We start from the raw sequence: 19,413 nt of genomic DNA on the forward strand, positions 1-19,413 counted from the left end.
CGACCGCCCCGCTCCCGACACCAACCACAAAGAGCCGTTCCGGCCGTGCCATCAAGCCACCACGCCGGTTCGTACACTCCCTACTAGCGGATTCTGGGGGGAGCTGTGTGGCGTACCGATCACAGAACGGACACAATCCGCTTTCCGGTCCGTAGACTATAAATCAGGCGTCATGCCTTTAAGAAGGATCACACCTTTAAGAAACTCGATCTGCAACATAGTTAAGCCCAGAGCGGGGGAGGAGCAGTCGAAGCTGTGCACTGAGGAAAGACAGTTGTACTTTGTGTAGTCTCTGACTCCATTTTGTGTTCAGCATGCAGCCTCAACAATTAAACCTTTTCTGTTGAACCTCTCCCGAGTTCAGTATTTTTTGCTAGGAGTACGTAGACTCCTACAGTACAACAATCTTTCTTTCAAGCACAAGCGAATATTATTACATTGCAGTATTTAAGCAGTAATTTACAGCGAAGTAAAACGGTATTACCCCGTTCCTCCTCTGGGTAGAGTGCATAATCCAGATGACCTTACCGGTGCGGCATCTCAACCTCTACAATTAGAAACAGCTTCATCTGTGTTCTTATATCCCTTTCAGTCACGCGACCCCCAAACCATCAAAACTGTTGCGGTTAACACCTTCCCCGTTTCCTCTTCCCTTATCAGGATGTCTGCTTTCTGATTTGGCTGCTTGATCAAGTGAACCTTTATTTCCTTTTGCCGTATCAGAAGAACATGAGATGTCTCACTCACAGCCCAGACAGTTAATGTGATCAGGAGTCATCTGTATACGAGTTCTGCATTTCCCATTGTTTCAGGTAATCACAGATACCACCACTTCCTTACCTCCTGATCTGATTATGCAGGTTTCAATAGTCTTTGTTCTCTCAATGCATCTGCAGTTGTTTCTGTTTTAAACTAGGTCTATTTGACTACATAAGGCATGATGATGGTAAAGTAGGTAGCAAAAGATGTCAATTTCTAAATCCTTACAGACTCCCCACCTTGAGGGTGACGAACAATTTCTGATCCCTCATTACTTAATAAATAATGCTAATTGATGGTTATACATTTGCTGTGACAATCGCCACATCACATGCTTATGCCAACATACCAAGATAATGAAAACAATTAATACAATTGCTTACACAATCACAAAGCACATGGAGATTATGCGATACCATGGGTGCATTCCTATATTATAGACCAACTCCCACCAGTCGTGACCCGCTAACTTCTGTATTTGTCACTCGACTGCCTCATTGTCCTGAAGCATATTTAGGCGTTCTAAGCTATATCTTACACTACACAGCAAGCAAAATCCCTCGCTCGGGTGATGAGGGAAAGTGCAATGATGGGGGCTGACGTGCATTTATGGTTTTGCAAAGTATTTTTGAACAAGAGTTTGTGCTTTTTTTTGTAGAGCAGAAATTTGACCTACAACTTCTGATTACAGTGGTACAAATAACTGCAGCACAGAATCTCAAAGAATAGCTTGGCCAATTCAGATTAAAGTTCAGGGCAACAAATCTGACATGGAAAACATCATTTGAAAAATTAGTCTACTTCATTGTTCCTCTTTATTTACTCATGAGAAAAGAAATACGTGCCTGGTTCAAAACACTTGGCTGAATTTTGTATATTCCACGCGAAGTACAGGATAATTCAACAGAGGGGGACCTGCAGAAAAATAAAGAAAGCCATTATATTTTTTTAATAGCTACTTTTATCTTGCCCTTTTAATTTGGATTCTGGGAGCTAGCCTTTATGCCATTAAATCTGCTTTTCATAGCCTGTCAGCAGATTAATTACCTGGGTACACAAGGCTATCTCTAGGCTACAGAAAACTATAAAAGCAGGTTGTGTTTTTTTGAATTAAATTTGACTGAATTAAATCACTGCTACCCTTTTACAAGTGACCAATAATCAAATTAAACAAAATTTATGAATGATTTAAAAAAAATAAACACCTGCCAATTACCACCCTATCAGCCACTTCCCAATCATCAAAGTGGTAGAAGTCATAAATCACACCATCAAGTGGCACCTACGCACCGACATTTAATCCGGGCTCCATCAGAACCACTCGGCTCCAGTCCTCCTCACAGCCTTGCTACAGGCATGCACGCAAGCTGAATGCCAGAGAAGGAGGTGAGAGTAGCTGCCTTTGACAGCAAGGCAACATTCGAGCATGTATGGCACCAAGGAGCCCTAGCAAAACTGAGTTCAATAGCAGTCATGGGGAAAACCCACCAGCGGGTGGAATCATGCCTTACACGCAGGAAGGTGGTTGCAGTTGTAGGAGGCCAATGATCACAGCATCAGTACTTCGCTGCACGTGTTCCTCAGGGAGTGTCCTTGGCCCAACTATCTTCAGCTGCTCCATTAACGACCATCCCTCCAATGCAAGGTCAAATGGGGTTGCCTACTTAGGCTGCTACAGAGTTCGACTCCATTCATAACTCCTCTGACAATGACGCAGCCCATGTTGGTCTACAGCAAGACCTGGATGACATCCCGGCTCGAGCTGACAAGCGGCAGGTAGCATGACCTTCAACTGCACCGTCTTGCCAAGCTCAATGGTGAACTGCAATGTTGCCAAACTGTTATGCAACACTGCACACATGCAGCGAGTGGACTCCCCCACCTGACTCATCATCTGTAGTCTGCTGTTTGGCACAGTCCCAAAGCCTGCACCTATATATATATTTTTAATTTGTTCCTGGGATGTGGGCGTCGCTGGCAAAGCCAGCATTTATTGCCCATCCCTAACTGCCCTCGAGAAGGTGGTGGTGAGCTGCCAGCTTGAACTGCTGCAGTCCGTGTGGTGAAGGTGCTCCCACAGTGCTGTTGGGGAGGGAGTTTCATGATTTTGACCCAGTGACTATGAAGGAACGGCGATATATTTCCAAGTCAGGATAGTGTGCAACTTGGAGGGGAACTTGGAAGTGACGGTGTTCATTACAGCCTTGGTCCAAACATGGACAAAAGAGCTGAATTCCAGAGGTGAGGTGAGAGTGACTGCCCTTGACATCAAGGCAGCTTTTGACTGAGTGTGGCATCAAGGAGCCCTAGTAAAATTGAAGTGAATGGAAATCAGCAGAAAGACACTCCACTGGCTGGTGTCATACCTAGCACAAAGGAAGATGGTTGTGGTTGTTGGAGGCCAATCATCACAGCCCCAAGACATCGCTGCAGGTGTTCCTCAGGGCAGTGTCCTAGGCCCAGCCATCTTTAGCTGCTTCATCAATTACCTTCCCTCCATCATAAGGTCAGAAGTGGGGATGTTCGCTGATGATTGCACAGTGTTCAGTTCCATTTGGAACTTTTCAGATAATGAAGCAGTCTATGCCGCATGCAGCAAGACCTGGACGACAGTCAGATTTGGGCTGATAAGTGGCAAGTAACATTTGCGCCACACAAGTGCCAGGCAATGACTATCTCCAATAAGAAAGTGTCTAACCATGGCCCCTTGACATTCAACGGCATTACCATTGCCGAATCCCCCAACATCAACATCCTGGGGGTCACCATTGTCCAGAAACTTAACTGGACCAGCCACATAAATACTGTGGCTATAAGAGCAGGTCAGAGGCTGGGTATTCTGCGTCGAGTACCTCACCTCCTGACTCCCCAAAGCCTTTCCACCATCTACAAGGCACAAGTCAGGAGTGTGATGGAATACTCTCCACTTGCTTGCATGAGTGCAGCTCCAACAACACTCAAGAAGCTCAACACCATCCAGGACAAAGCAGCCCGCTTGATTGGCACCCCATCTACCACCTTAAAGATTCACTCCCTCCACCACCGGCATACCGTGGCTGCAGTGTGTACCATCTACAAGATGCACTGCAGCAACTCGCCAAGGCTTCTTCGGCAGCACCTCCTAAACTCACGACCTCTTCCACCTAGAAGGACAAGGTCAGCAGGCGTATGGGAACACCACCACCTCTAGGTTCCCCTCCAAGTCACACACCATCCTGACTTAGAAGTATATCGCCGATCCTTCATTGTCGCTGGGTCAAAATCCTGAAACTCCCTACCTAACAGCACTGTGGGAGTACCTTCACCACACGGACTGCAGCAGTTCAAGAAGGGGGCTCACCACCACCTTCTCAAGGCCAATTAAGGATGGGCAATAAATGCTGGCATTGCCAGCGACGCCCACATCCCATAAACGAATAAAAAAAAAGTAGACTGATGGGGCGGTAATTGGCCGGATTGGATTTGTCCTGTTTTTTTGTGGACAGGACATACTTGGGCAGTTTTTATCCTTGTCAAGTAGATGCCAGCGTTGTAGCTGTAATGGAACAGCTTGGCTAGAGGCACGGGTAGTTCTGGAGTACAAGTGTTCAGCACGACAGCCGGGATATTGTCAGAGCCCATAGCCTTTGCTGTATCCAGTGCACTCAGCCGTTTCTTTATATCACGTGGAGTGAATCGAATTGGCTGAAGACTGGCTTCTGTGATGGTGGGGACCTCATGAGGAGGCCAAGATGGATCATTCATTTGGCACTTCTGGCTGAAGATGGTTGCAAGCGCTTCAGCCTTGTCTTTTGCACTCGCGTGCTGAGTTCCGCCATCATTGAGGATGGGGATGTTCATGGAACCTCCTCCTCCTGTCAGGACACCCCCATTCACGACTGGATGTGGCAAGACTGCAGAACTTTGATCTGATCCATTGGTTGTGGGATCGCTTAGCTCTGTCTATAGCATGCTGCTTCCATTGTTTAGCATGCATGTAGTCCTGTGCTGCAGCTTCCCAGGTTGGCATCTCATTTTTAGGTACGCCTGGTGCTGCTCCTGGCATGCTCTTCTACACTCCTCATTGAACCAGGGTTGGTCGCCTGGCCTGATGCCATGAGACTTCATGGGTTCCGGAGTCAATGTTGAGGACTCCCAGGGCTGTATACCACTGCCGCCACCTCTGGTGGGTTTTTCATTGGCAGAGTATGATTCTGTTAGTATGACTATGTCAGGCTGTTGCTTGATTAGTCTGTAGGACAGCTCTCCCAATTTTGGCACAAGTCCCCATGTTAGTCAACTTGGGAGGGTTGACTGGGCTAGGTGTGTCCAAAGCTGCTGTTGAGGTCGATGCTGTGTGGCCCATCCGGCTTTATTCTTATTATGGTTTCTTGTAACGGTTTGTTACAACTGATTGGCTTGCTAGGCCATTTCAGAGGGCAGTTAAGAGTCAACCACATTGCTGTGAGTCACATATAAGCCAGACCAGGTAAGGACAGGTGGGTTTTTACGACAATCCGTTAGTTTCATGATCACCATCACTGATACTAGCTTTTTATTCCAGATTTATTGAATTAACTGAATTTCAATTCCACAGCATGGTGGGACTTGAACTCACGTCTCTAAATTATTAGGCCAGGCCTCTGGATTGCTAATCCAGTAACATAACCACTATACTACCGCCATAATTGCTATATTTGATGCTCAAAATGTATCCTTCTTTTAAACCTCCTTTGAGGTTCAGACCCCATGGTTCATCAGCTGGAGTGGGACACAATCTGGCCCCTTCCTCCTTCTCTGCTAGCAACACCTGCGGCTGGATTTCACCAACCCTGAGGAAGCGGGTTCGAAGGCGGGTCAGGTGGGAAAGTTGTAAAAAATAACAGCGGGTTCCGATCCCGCAGTCAACCCACCTCCGCGCAACTTTCCCAAAGACGGGTTTGCAGACTCCATTTCGGTCCCGCCTCCAAGCAGCGGGATAAACCCTTAAGACACTTAACCTTTCAAATTTGCCACATTTCCAGCGTACTGCACATCTCTCCTGAAACACGCCAGCTAATCCTGTCGGGTTCACAAGTGGCTGGCTTCCTAACAGCTGCAGCTCTACCATAAAAATGGGCTTTTCAACAAGGATCACTTGCAGGTGGCAGGACTTTGTTTTCTCAGGTCTTGGAGAACTTTTTGCAGGTCTACTGATTTTGGAAGTGGTGAAGCTGAGATCCACCTCCACTGTGACCTCCTGGGAAAACCATTTTCCCACATTGACTGAGCGCTTCCTCAACTGAGGTATATACCAGCAGCATGGGAACCATTTATTTCCTTTCCTCCTGGACCTCAGATTCAGACGAAGACCAGCCGCGGCAGCAGCAGCAACAACAGCAGCGCCAACCTGCTGCTCACCCACCTAATGGTGCACAGGCCAGAAGGCACCAGCACAGGGAAGCATGTCGCCGCAGGAGATACCCCCAAAACAGGGTTTACAGGATGAGGATGAGCTTCCTCAACATGACTGAGCAGCAGTGCCAAAGGAGGCTGAGACTTTCGCGAGATGTATTGGGTGACATCTGCGCAATAGAATCATAGAAAGTTATAGCACGGAAGGAGGCCATTTTGGCCCATCGTGTCCGCGCCGGCCAACAAAGAGCTATCCAGCCTAATCCCACTTCCCAGCTCTTGGTCCGTAGCCCTGCAGGTTAGAGCATCCCAAGTGCACATCCAAGTACTTTATAAATGTGGTTTGGGTTCCTGCCTCTATCACCCTTTCAAGCAGTGAGTTTCAGACCCCCACAACCCTCTGGGTGAAGAAATTTCCCCTCAAATCCCCTCTAAACCTTCCCCCAATTACTTTAAATCTGTGCCCCCTGGTTTTTGACCCCTCTGCTAAGGGAAATAGGTCCTTTCTGTCCATTTTATCTATGCCCCTCATAATTTTATACACCTCAATAAGGTCTCCCCTCAGCCTCCTCTGTTCCAAGGAAAACAGACCCAGCCTATCCAGTCTTTCCTCATAGCTAAGATTCTCTACTCCCAGCAACATCCTTGTAAATCTCCTCTGTACCCTCTAGTGCAATCACATCTTTCCTGTAATGTGGTGACCAGAACTGCACACAGTACTCTAGCTGAGGCCTAACTAGTGTTTTATACAGTTGAAGCATAACCTCCCTGCTCTTGTATTCTATGCCACAGCTAATAAAGGCAAGCATTCTGTATGCCTTCTCCACCACCTTATCTACTTGGCCTGCTACCTTCAGGGATCTGTGGACATGCACTCCAAGGTCCTTTTGTTCCTCTACCCAATCAGTGTCCTACCATTTAATGTGTATTCCCTTTCCTTGTTTGCCCTCCCCAAATGCATTACCTCACACTTCTCCAGATTGAATTCCATTTGCCACTGTTCTGCCCACCTGACCAATTTATTGATATCTTCCTCCAGTCTACAGCTTCCTTCTTCAGTATCAACCAGACAGCCGATTTTAGTATCATCTGCAAACTTCTTAATCATACCCCCTATATTCAAGTCAAGATCGTTGATATATACACCACAAAAAGCAAGGGACCTAGTACTGGGCCCTGCTGCACCAACACCTGGAGCCCAGAGGATCGGGTGGACACCCCTTACCAGTGGCTGTAAAAGTCACCACCACACTCAACCTTTTTGCTTCAGGCTCATTCCAGGGATCAACAGCAGACATCAGCAGCATCTCCCAGTCGGCCGCACACACTTCCATCACACAGGTTACCGATGCCCTCTTTGCAAAGGCGCACAATTACATAAACTTCTCCAAGGATCAAGCAAGTATAACCGCGCGTGCGGTTGGATTTGCAAATATGGCAGTCTTGCCAAGGGTGCAGGGCGTTGTAGACTGCACACATGTGGCCCTTAAGGCACCCCATCACAATCCAGCTGTTTTTGTCAACAGCAAGAGCTTCCACTCCCTCAATGTGCAGCTGGTGTGTAGCCACAAGGACATTTTGCGTGTTTGCGCCAAGTACCCAGGCAGTTGCCATAACTCGTTCATCCTGCGCCAGTCTAGTGTGCCTCCACTCTTCAGTCCGCCAAACCAACTTTGCGGATGGCTACTTGGAGACAAGGGCTATCCCCTGAAGAAGTGACTAATGACGCCGTTCAGGAGACCATCCAGTGAAGCTGAAGAGCGCTACAACTCCAGCCACATTTCGAGCAGATCCATTGAGCAAACCATCAGCTTGTTGAAGTTGCAATTCAGATGCCTTGATAGATCAGGTGGAGCCCTGCAGTACTCGGCAGCCAGGGTCTCCAGAATCATAGTGGTCCGCTGTGCACTTCACAACATCGAACAGCATCATGGCTTGCAGCTGCCTGAGGGATAAGTGGCTCAGCGTATAGCCTCCTCAGATGAGGAGGAGGATGAGGATGAGGAAGAAGAGGATGAGGAGGGGAAGGAAAATGAGAACGAAGACCTTGCTGAGGTGCATCAACCAGCAGCAGCAGCACGCGAGTACATTGCTGCCCGGGATGCAAAGGATGCACTCATCTTGGCCAGATTTGCTTAGGTTGTTCAATCAAACACATTTGGCTCGCACCTTCTTACCACACCATCGACAATGGACAAGAACCTGCGGCTTCCTATCACTCTGACCACCATCATGACAAATCCAAGTCTCCCTGAGCCCTCAATGTGGAACTTCCATTTGCAAAATTATACAGCCCAGAACTTCAACAGTTTACCATCACTTCATTTTAATACATTGACTAAAGGATGGCATTTAACAATTAAACACAACAGAACACCCAAGTGACTACCTTGTGGCTACCTGTGCTTTAGCTTCCTCTTATGCATGCCCCTACGTGGTGCTTCCCCTGTGACTTCAGCAGATGTGGAGGTCCCTTGCTCACTTTGATGCTGCTCCTGCCTCGATACCTTTGGCGGGCATCCTCTGGGGTTGCGAGCCTGTGAGGGCTCACCAACAGTCTGCTGCTCCTGCGGCTGTGCAGGGGTTGAGACGCCCATCTCAGTTGGGTGAGAACTCTCGTAGGGCTCTGACCAAGGGCTCCACAGTGGCATGGGAGTGTGAGCACTTGGAGGGGAGCCCCCACTTCCTAGTTGTCTGTCACCAACATCCCTCTCATGGGTCAGCCCCACTTCAGAGCTAGCAAGTGGTTTGGCAGCACCTTGCTGCAGTTCAGGGGGGCCAAGAGGGCCCGTATCTGCACTGGCAGTCCTACTCCAGAGGACTTCCATGAAGCTCTGATTTCTCTGCTCAATAGCTGCCCATCGCTCCTCCAGAGATGTCAGTCTATTCTGAACAATCACCATGTTTTCAACACTCTGGCGACTTAGTTCCTCCATGGCCGTAGCCATTCTCTCCTCTACCGTAGCCATCCTTTCCACGGAGGTTGCCATCCTTTCCATGGTGATGCGTTCATGCGCCAATGCCTCCACAAAGGCTCTACTCATGTTAGCGATGGACTCCTCCATCCTCTCCACATTCGCAGTGACCCTGGAGACAAAACCTGCCAGAGACTCCTGCACCTGTTCATGGAGTTCAATCACCGCTCTCCTTCTGGATGGACCCGGAGGCACAGGGTCCACATGCAGCTGAGCCGAGCTGGGAGCGCCTTGCGGCCTCTGACAAGGACTCTCCACTGCTGTCCCTGTCTCCACCATCTGCTGATACTCACTTGTGAGCTGTGATACACCAGGTGACAACACTACTCTATGTCCCGAAGGTCCCACCGAGGTGTGTCTGCGCTGGTGCTGGGTGCGCTTAATTCTGCTGATGCTGCGCCCTCAAAGGTTGCAGGTTCCTCTGAGGAGTCTTCCAGCTCAGCCTCTTCCTCCTGGACAGTGGGGAGGGGGGCTGTCGATGGTCCTGTGGGGGAGTAAAGGAATGAGTTAGACATGTGATATAAACATTGCATGCACATGGAATTGTGCAGATGATTGTAAGTCAATCTGTTTGAGCATCAGAATCAGTATCAGTCACTCATGCAATGTAAATGAGATGAAAAACTATTCTGTCACCAGCTTGCTCTGATGTGCCTGTCTATCCGTCCCCCACTTCCACATCCACCTCGGCTCCCACGATCTCGAGGGCCGCCTCCTCAGCGCTGGTGAGCTGGGCCATTGAGGGTGGCCCTCCTCCTGTCTACGCCCTTTCCCTCTTATTGTGGGCTCTCTTTTCCTGCAATGAGGGACACAAGTGGAGTTTGAGTGAGAATGATGGACTGAGTGTAGAGAATCCATAGCATAGATGCTTAGAAGGACACAAAGATGGAGTGAGGTCCCAAGACCAAGGGCCCTCCCTGTGTGTTGTTAGTTGTTATCATAGCATAACATAGAATCCGGGTATAAAAGGGGAGGGGCTAGTGCAGTGCACGGAGTGCTTTGTGCATTGAGTGGTGCTGGAGTTTTGCTAAGTGGGAGAAAAATCATTTAAGTGTATTTTGTGAATTTTAGTGTGTTAAGAAGTCAATTATTTGAAGTAAGTTTAATTTTTTAAGGGTTTTTTTAATTCTTGGGCAGTTTAAACCGGAAGTAGAATCCGGGTATAAAAGGGGAGGGGCTAGTGCAGTGCACGGAGTGCTTTGTGCATTGAGTGGTGCTGGAGTTTTGCTAAGTGGGAGAGTTCGGATAAGTGGGAGGTGAGGGTGTGTTTTTTGCTGTTTTGTTCCCCACTCCCAGGCTTAGACAGCACTGCGGAGGCGGAGCAGCGAGACGAGTCAACCAAACAGGCCCCACAGACAGTATTCAAGGAGGAGGTTGGTGATCAGCTGGTTGGTTGGTTTTCTTCCTTCTCTTCTCTTTTATACCTTTAAGTTGGTAAGTCCTTTGAATAGTGGTGTGACATCATCTATATCCGGGCAGGGTCTTCATAACTAATAATAAGAAATTTAATTAATTATATAGAATGGAGCAGGTGATGTGTTACTGTTGCGAGATGTGGGAGCCGGTGGTCCCCATTGAGGCTCACGGTGATTACATCTGCAACAAGTGTTTGCTGCTAGAGGAACTCAAGTTCCATGTTATGGAGCTTGAGACCGAGCTTCAGACACTGCGACACATCAGGGAGGGGGAGAAGTTCCTGGACTCTATGTTTCAGGAGATGGTCACACCTATGAAGTTAATTACTGTAGATGTAGTCCGTGGTCAGGGACAGGACGGTGTGACTACGAGTGAGGAAGGTACAGGGATCCAGGATGTAGTGTTGAAGGAGACGCAGCCCTTGTTCTTGTCCAGCAGGATCGAGGTTCTTACTCCCTGTGAGGGCGGGAGCGGGGACTGCAGGGAGGATGAGAAACCTGGCCACAGCACCGTGGTACAGGGGGCCATTCAAGTGGAGGGAGTAAAAAGAAATGTTGTAGTGGTAGGGGATAGTATCATTAGGGGGATAGATAGGGTTCTCTGCAGTCAAGAGCGGGAGTCCGGAAGGCTGTGTTGCCTGCCCGGTGCCAGGGTTAAGGACATCTCTTCTGGGCTGGAAAGAAACTTGGAGTGGGAGGGGGAGGATCCAGTTGTCGTGGTCCATGTTGGTACAAACGACGTAGATAGGACAAGGAAGACGGTTCTGTTAAAAGGAGTATGAGCAGCTAGGGGTCAAATTAAAAAACAGAACCTCAAGGGTAATAATCTCTGGGTTATTACCTGAGCCATGAGCGAATATGGCTAGGATAAATAAAATTAAAGAGTTAAATGCGTGGCTCAAAGACTGGTGTGGGAGAAATGGGTTTTGCTTCTTGGGACACTGGCACCAATACTGGGACAGGAGGGAGCTGTTCCGTTGGGACAGACTCCACTTGGCATGTGCTGGGACTAGAGTCCTGGCGAATCATATAACTAGGGCTGTAGAGAGGGCTTTAAACTAATTAATGGGGGGGGGAGGTTTCTAGAGAGCAAATAATAGAAATGACAACAGAGAAGGTCATAGACTTAGGTAGCAGTGGGGGAATTAAAAAACAGAATGTGTCAGGAAGGGACAGAAGGTATGGAGTAAAAAGTAAAGTACTAAAAAGGGAAAAACAGGAACTAAGTGTTACAAAACATATTTGAAAGTTCTTTATCTGAATGCACGTAGCATTCGTAACAAAATGAATGAGTTAACGGCACAAATAATGACACATGGGTATGATCTTGTGGCCATTACAGAAACATGGCTGCAGGGTGACCATGACTGGGAATTAAACATACCAGGTTATTTAACAATCAGGAAGGACAGGCAGGAAGGGAGAGGAGGTGGGGTGGCTATGTTAATAAAGGAAGGAATCACTATAATACAGAGAAATGATATTGGGTCAAAGGAGCAGGATAGTGAAACAGTTTGGGTGGAGATAAGGAATAATAAGGGGAAAAAAACACTAGTGGGTGTAGTCTATAGGCCTCCGAACAGTTGCAACTCTGTTGGACGGAGTATTAATCAGGAAATAGTTGAGGCTTGTAATAAGGGAACAGCTATAATTATGGGGGATTTTAATTATCATATTAACTGGACAAATCAAATTGGGCAGAGCAGCCTTGAGGATGAGTTCATTGAGTGCATTAGGGATGGGTTTTTTGAGCAGTATGTAACTGAACTGACCAGGGGGCAAGCAACCTTAGATTTGGTCCTGTGTAATGAGACAGGATTAATTAAAAATGTCCTAGTAAAGGATCCCCTTGGAATGAGTGACCATAACATGGTTGAGTTCCATATTCAATTAGAGGGTGAGAAAGTTGGATCTCAAACAAGCGTGCTGAGCTTGAATAAAGGAGACTATGAAGGTATGAGAGCGGAATTGATTACAGTGGACTGGGAAAAAAGATTAAAGGGTAAGACGGTACATGATCGGTGGTGTACATTTAAAAAGTTATTTTACAACTTCCAAAAAATATATATTCCACTGAGGAAAAAAGGGTGTAAAAGAAAAGACAGCCATCCGTGGCTAAGTAAAGTAATTAAGGATAGTATCCGACTAAAAACAAGGGCATATAAGGTAGCCAAATCTAGTGGGAGGATGGAAGATTGGGAAGTCTTTAAAAGACACCAAAAAATAACTAAAAGATTGATGAAGAAAGGGAAGATAGATTATGAAAGTAAATTAGCAAAAAATATAAAAACAGACAGTAAAAGTTTCTATAGTTATATAAAAAGAAAAAGGGTGGCTAAAGTAAATGTTGGTCCCTTAGAGGATGAGACCGGGAAATTAATGGTGGGAAACATGGAGATGGCAAAAACACTGAACAATTATTTTGTATCAGTCTTTACACTAGAGGACACTAAGAATATCCCAACACTGGACAAACAGGGGGCTCTAGGGGGGGGGAGGAACTAAATACGATTAAAATCACTAAGGAAGTGGTACTTGGTAAAATAATGGGACTCAGGGCGGATAAATCCCCTGGACCTGATGGCTTACATCCTAGGATCTTGAGGGAAGTAGCGGTAGGGATTGTGGATGCATTGGTAATAATTTTCCAAAACTCACCGGACTCAGCAAAGGTCCCGGCAGATTGGAAAGCTGCTAATGTAACACCCTTATTTAAAAAGGGTAGTAGGCAGAAGGCTGGAAACTATAGACCTGTTAGCCTAACATCTGTGGTTGGTAAAATGTTAAGAGTCCATTATTAAGGAGACAGTAAAGGGACATTTGGATAAACATAATTTAATAGGACAAACTCAGCATGGTTTCATGAAGGGGAAGTCATGTTTGACAAATTTGCTGGAATTTTTTGAGGAAGTAACATACAGGGTGGATAAAGGGGAACCAGTGGACGTAGTGGCCTAGAAATTCAGTTGGTTGCGCCAGCCGGTAACGCCATAAGAGGGGTATATTTCCAGCGCTAGGCACTTAGCGCCCGGGCGCAGACCAATCTGCGCCAACGCCCAAATTCAGTTGACATTTAGCGCCGGCGCAAAGTGTTTGCGCCCGCTCAGCTGCGCGCGCAGCTTATGACGTCATCTCATCGTGCAACGCTGTTTGTGCGCCCCAAACCGGAAATTCAGTGGCGCCCGCCCAATGTGGGCGTGGCGCTGCTAAGAACTGTGAAGTGGAACGCAACAGAGGCCCTGTGGGCCTCGGGGAGCGCTAATTAAAGGGCACTTACACTGACCTATAAAGCCCAGCCATTTTGCTGCAATGACTTTACTGCTTTGGATTTCTGGACAGAGACCAAGGGACAGAGCTTACTGATTTGGGACAACATAGGAGAGGTATTTTTGGCTTCTGGCCAGTGCTTTGACATTTGATTTCACTGTTTTCAACTTTATTATGGGGGCTGTATGGGGGTCCAACCCTCAGTTGCAGCATTATGTGCGAAGGGCTCGCAGACGCTGTGAGAGAGGGCCAGCCATGCCTAGACGCAGAGGGGCCATCAGGCGTCGGCAACGTAGGCCTTACCCACTCAGGCAATACCGGCAGCAGGTGTCCTATCTCACCATGACTGCGGCGCATTGTGTTAAGAGGCTGCGCTTCAGAAGGGAGGTGGTTGCAGAGATCTGCCAGCTGCTTCACAGAGATCTGCGTCCACAGCTGATGTGCAGGACGTCTCTCTCGGTGGAAGTGAAGGTCACGGTGGCTCTGAACTTTTATGCAAGCGGCTCCTTCCAAGCTGCTGCTGGGGACATAGCGAACATCTCCCAGTTCGCCGCGCATCGCTGCATCCGGAGGTCACCGATGCACTTTTCGCGAGGAGACACCAATTCATCTCCTTCCCCATGACCCGACAGAGGCAGGAGCAGCGTGCAGTCGGATTTGCCAGGATCGCGCGCTTCCCCATGGTGCAGGGCGCCATTGACTGCACGCATGTGGCTATGCGGGCACCTATCCACAATGCCGAGGATTACCGCAACCGGAAGGGCTACCATTCCCTAAATGTACAGCTGGTGTGTGACCACAGGCAGCGCATCCTAGCTGTCAATGCCCGCTTCCCAGGAAGCAGCCACGATGCATTTATCCTGCGCCAGACTACTGTGGCTGACATGTTCGAGGCACAGCCTCCACCAAGGGGATGGCTTATCGGGGACAAGGGCTACCCTTTGTGTACATGGCTCATGACCCCGCTCCGCGCGCCCAGGACCCCAGCGGAGGAGGCATACAACGAAAGCCATCAAGCCACAAGGAACATCATAGAGCAAACGATAGGCGTCCTCAAGCAACGGTTCCGCTGCCTGGATCGTTCCGGCGGATCTCTACAGTATTCGCCGGATAGAGTCTCCCAGTTCGTCGTCGTGTGCTGCATGCTGCACAACCTGGCTATCCGCAGGACTCAGGCACTGCCACCTGACATTGCACCACCACCTCAGGAGGACGAGCAGGAGGACCATGAGGAGGAGGAGGAGGAGGAGTACCAGCCCAGGAGGGAGCCACAAGGTCCAAGGGCCGTCCGCCGGGGGCTTATTGATCGACACTTCTAGGCCCCGTCAGGGAATGGGCTGTGGCAATGAACGCACCTGAAGGCAGCCGCACCGCAAGCCCTCAGCCGGTTAACGCAACAACCACTTGAAACCTGAGACGTGGACATGCTGAATAAATAAAAAGCTTTATTTCACAAACTCAGGGCCCTTCCCACATGAAACAGAAAAACAGACAAGACCCCCAAAAAACAGTCAAAAACATCTGTCACTCCCAAAACCTGGGGAGGACTAACAAAACTTGCCCGTCCAAATGGCCTTTATCATCGGCCTTACAAAAATAAGCCCCCCCCTCCACAACACAAACACCCCCATAAAAACAAAAAATGCCTTGATCCTCGGCCTTACCAAAATAATGCCCCCCCAGAACACAAGCCCCCCAATATAAAAAAAAACGCTATCACCACACTCTAATGGGTGTGCCGAGAGGGCGAGTCCTTAGACAGGCTTCTCTGGCCCCTGCCCGACCTGCTGCTCCGCCTCAACCTGGGCCCTGCGGGTGTGGCAAGGCTGGGGGAAGGCTCATGAGGGCCACAATGCGTGTCGGCAGATGCCCTTGGGGGTTGTGGCCTAGACGAGGCCCGGCCTGGGAGGGGCCGGCTGCTGACTGCTGCAGCTGTGGCTGGCCAGCATCAGTCTCAGCAGCAGCTCGTCGCACCTTGGCTGGGGGAGTGGCAGTGTCGGCTGCACCAATGGGGGCAAGCTGGCTGATGGCAGGCGCGCGCTGCTCGCCAGAGACACTGGCACTCGGCTGGGCTGGCAGTGCAGCAAGCGCAGCAATCTGGTGGAGGCCAGACCGCTGTGCTGCAGCAGGTGCCCTGGCGATGCTTCCGCGCCACAGCGAGTGTGGCAGAAGTGAGTGCCCGAACTGCCCTGGTATGTGCCCGCATCAGCTCTGCCAGTGTCTGGACAGCACCACTCATCTCGCGAGTCGCGTCCTGGGCTGCCTCGAGTTGCTGGACACCCCTGTCGTGCGCTGCCGCGAGTTGTTCGACCCCCCTGGCCTGTGATTCCCCGAAAGCGACCACACTGAGCCAGGGACTCAATGGCCTGAGGCATCTGTTGCACAACCCCCATGAACTCCTGGTGGCGCCGCTCAGACGCCGCCATCTCATCGAGGAGGCGCACCTCCTGGGCGAGGACCGTCTCCGGACTGGAGGGCGGACTCTCCCTCTGGGGAGAAGGCCGCCGAGCTGGCCGACCCTTCCCGCGTGCCTCGAGCCCACTGGGCCCAGGATCTGCCCTCCCCTGCAACACCTCCCCCCTCTGGGGAGAAGGCCAGCGTGCTGCCGGACCCTTCCCGCGTGCCTCGAGCCCACTGGGCCCAGGATCTGCCCTCCCCTGCAACACTTCCCCCTGGCTGTCCTGCAGGCCAGACGTCTCCCCTCCATTGCCATCCCCTGGCGCGGATGAAGGTTCCCCCGATGTGCCGCCTTCCTCCTGGTCCTCGTCGTCCTCCTCCTTCAAGGGCCTGGCACTCTAAGCTTCAGGGACCACCTCCTCCTCACCAGCTGAAAGCAGGAAGGCACAAGAGTAGCTTTAGAGTGAGGACAGGGCGTCAGCGAGGGAGGCCTGAGTGGTGGCACTATGCGCATTTGTCGGTCAGTGCGAAAGGATGTAGATCTGAAGCGCAAGGGCAACGACAGAGGTCCAACCGGTCATGTCCTTACCAGTGGGTCCCAGTACAGGGTCCGCATCTCCGATCGCAACAGGGCCAGTCACCCGGGCACGCATGAGTCGAGCCACGCTCTCCTCCAGCTCACCGAGCGCCTGGTACTCGGGACGGCCTCCACCGGTGACAGACTGGCTCCTCAAATTCCGCGCCAGCTTGGCCTGCAAGAGAAAGGACGGCCTCTAAGTACAGTGTGGTGCCCTGTTGCTGTGTGCACTGCCTCCCATGGTCGAATAGCTTGGCCAGTGTGGTGCCCTGTTGCTGTGTGCACTGCCTCCCATGGTCGAATAGCTTGGCCAGTGTGTTAAGTGCAGAAAGTGCTATTGATGATCATGCCAGTGCCATTGCTGCGGGAGGAGGGCTGCCCATTAGTCCTTTGAGGTCCCTTTGCCCATAATGTGAGGTGCACATGCAAGGATGAGGAGGACACTGGAAAGGGTACTCACCTTCACCATCCGAGTGAGGTCGTTGTACTTCTTGCGGCATTGGTCCGCACTCCTGGGGACATCGCAGGTGGATGACACCCTGCGGTCGATTTTCCTCCAGGCTTTCCTGTACTGGCTCCTGGGAGCCTTCTTGCCACTGTCCGGGCACAAGATCTCTCTTTTGTTTTCGACACCATTAATCAGCACCCTCAGAGCATGCTCTGAGAAGCGCTGCGCTCTTTCACGGGCCCTCTCCATGGCTCCAGGCGCTATTTTGGCCCATCAGCAGTGTTGAGGCCTAGCTGCAGGGCTCCAGTATGCAGGGCGTGGCAGCAGTCAAAGTCGACCCTTCCCCCTTTAAGAGCTGGCCGGCGTCAGGGTGTCTGCTGTCAATCAAAACATGACCGCACCTGCGCTGCGCCCGGCCTCGGCGTTATCAGGCCGCATCGCCGGCTTAGCGCCTGAAGAGAGCATTGCAACGCCAGTTTCAGCACTCGGCCAAACTCTTGGCCAACTCTACTGAATTTCGGCGATGTGGCCTACACTTTCCGGCGGGCGCTAACTTTAGCGAACGCCCGACTTTAGCGCCCCAAAAATGTCCAGACTGAATTTCTAGGCCAGTGTATTTAGACTTCCAAAAGGCATTTGTCAAGGTGCCACACAAAAGATTATTGCTCAAGATAAAAAATCACGGGATTGGGGGTAATATTCTGGCGTGGGTGGAGGATTGGCTCTCTAACAGAAAGCAGAGAGTTGGGATAAATGGTTCGTTCTCAGATTGGCAACCAGTAACTAGTGGTGTTCCGCAGGGGTCAGTGCTGGGTCCCCAACTCTTTACAATCTATATTAACGATTTGGAGGAGGGGACCGAGTGTAACATATCAAAGTTTGCAGATGATACAAAGATGGGACGGAAAGTAGTGAGTGAGGAGGACATAAAAAACCTGCAAAGGGACATAGACAGGCTAAGTAAGTGGGCAGAGATTTGGCAGATGGAATACAATACTGGAAAGTGTGAGGTTATGCACTTTGGCAGGAAAAATCATAGAGCAAGTTATTATCTTAATGGCAAGAAACTGGAAAGTACTGTAGTACAAAGGGATCTGGGGGTCCTGGTACACGAAACTCAAAAAGTTAGTATGCAGGTGCAGCAAGTGATCAAGAAGGCCAATGGAATGTTGGCTTTTATTGCTAGGGGGATGGAATATAAAAACAGGGAGGTATTGCTGCAGTTGTACAAGGTATTGGTGAGACCGCACCTGGAATACTGCATACAGTTTTGGTGTCCATACTTAAGAAAAGACATACTTGCTCTCGAGTCAGTACAAAGAAGGTTCACTCGGTTAATCCCGGGGATCATATGAGGAAAGGTTGAGTAGATTGGAACTCTACTCATTGGAGTTCAGAAGAATGAGAGGCGATCTTATTGAAACATATAAGATTGTGAAGGGGCTTGATCGGGTGGATGCGGTGAGGATGTTCCCAATGAAGGGTGAAACTAGAACTAGGGGGCATAATCTTAAAATAAGGGGCTGCTCTTTCAAAACTGAGATGAGGAGAAACTTCTTCACTCAGAGGGTAGTAGGTTTGTGGAATTTGCTGCCCCAGAAAGCTGTGGAAGCTACATCATTAAATAAATTTAAAACAGAAATAGTTTCCTAGAAGTAAAGGGAATGAAGGGTTACGGGGAGTGGGCAGGAAATTGGACATGAGTCTAGGTTCGGAATGGTCATGGCCCTGTGGGTAGTGGAGTGGGCCCAGGGGCCGTGTAGCCTGGTTCTGCTCCTACTGTGTTCTAATTCTGTGTTAGATTTCAGGAGATGGTTTTATTCCTGTTCCTGGCTGGGGTGGAGATCGCCTTTACAGAAGGTAAGTACTGTAGAAAATATAGGGACAGAGTGATCTCCTGGAAGAATTTCGATCGCCTAGATGGGTCGGAGAGGAATTTCCCAGATTCTTTTCTCCCAAATTGGCCATTGGGTCTTTATCTGGTTTTTCGCCTCTCCCGGGAGATCACATGGGTTCGGGTGAATGCAGAGTGATAGAAGATTTGAGGTTAGGATCAGATCAGCCATGATCTTATTGAATGGTGGAGCAGGCTCGAGGGGCCGATTGGCCTACTCCTGCTCCTATTTCTTATGTTCTTAACAGTGATAGGGAGTGTGAGGCCAGCATAGTCGAATAGTTAAGTGATTGTGCACATAGAGAAAG

The 19,413-nt window shown here is 49.6% G+C and overlaps 1 protein-coding gene across 1 annotated transcript in view; it reads right to left on the reverse strand.

Moving 5' to 3' along the window:
* Nucleotides 1-1,561: 1,561 nt before the first annotated feature.
* LOC147120927 (uncharacterized) overlaps nt 1,562-19,413 on the reverse strand; it is a 49,262-nt gene continuing 31,410 nt past the window's right edge. The window contains exon 5 of the mRNA XM_085979713.1: nt 1,562-1,674. Coding sequence (XP_085835839.1) covers nt 1,660-1,674 — 15 coding nt within the window. The 3' untranslated portion in view covers nt 1,562-1,659. The remainder of the gene's footprint in view (nt 1,675-19,413) is intronic.

Source organism: Somniosus microcephalus, chromosome 3, assembly GCF_052327205.1.
Source record: "Somniosus microcephalus isolate GS21.2 chromosome 3, FLI_Smic_1.0, whole genome shotgun sequence".
NCBI classification, from domain to species: Eukaryota; Metazoa; Chordata; class Chondrichthyes; order Squaliformes; family Somniosidae; genus Somniosus; species Somniosus microcephalus.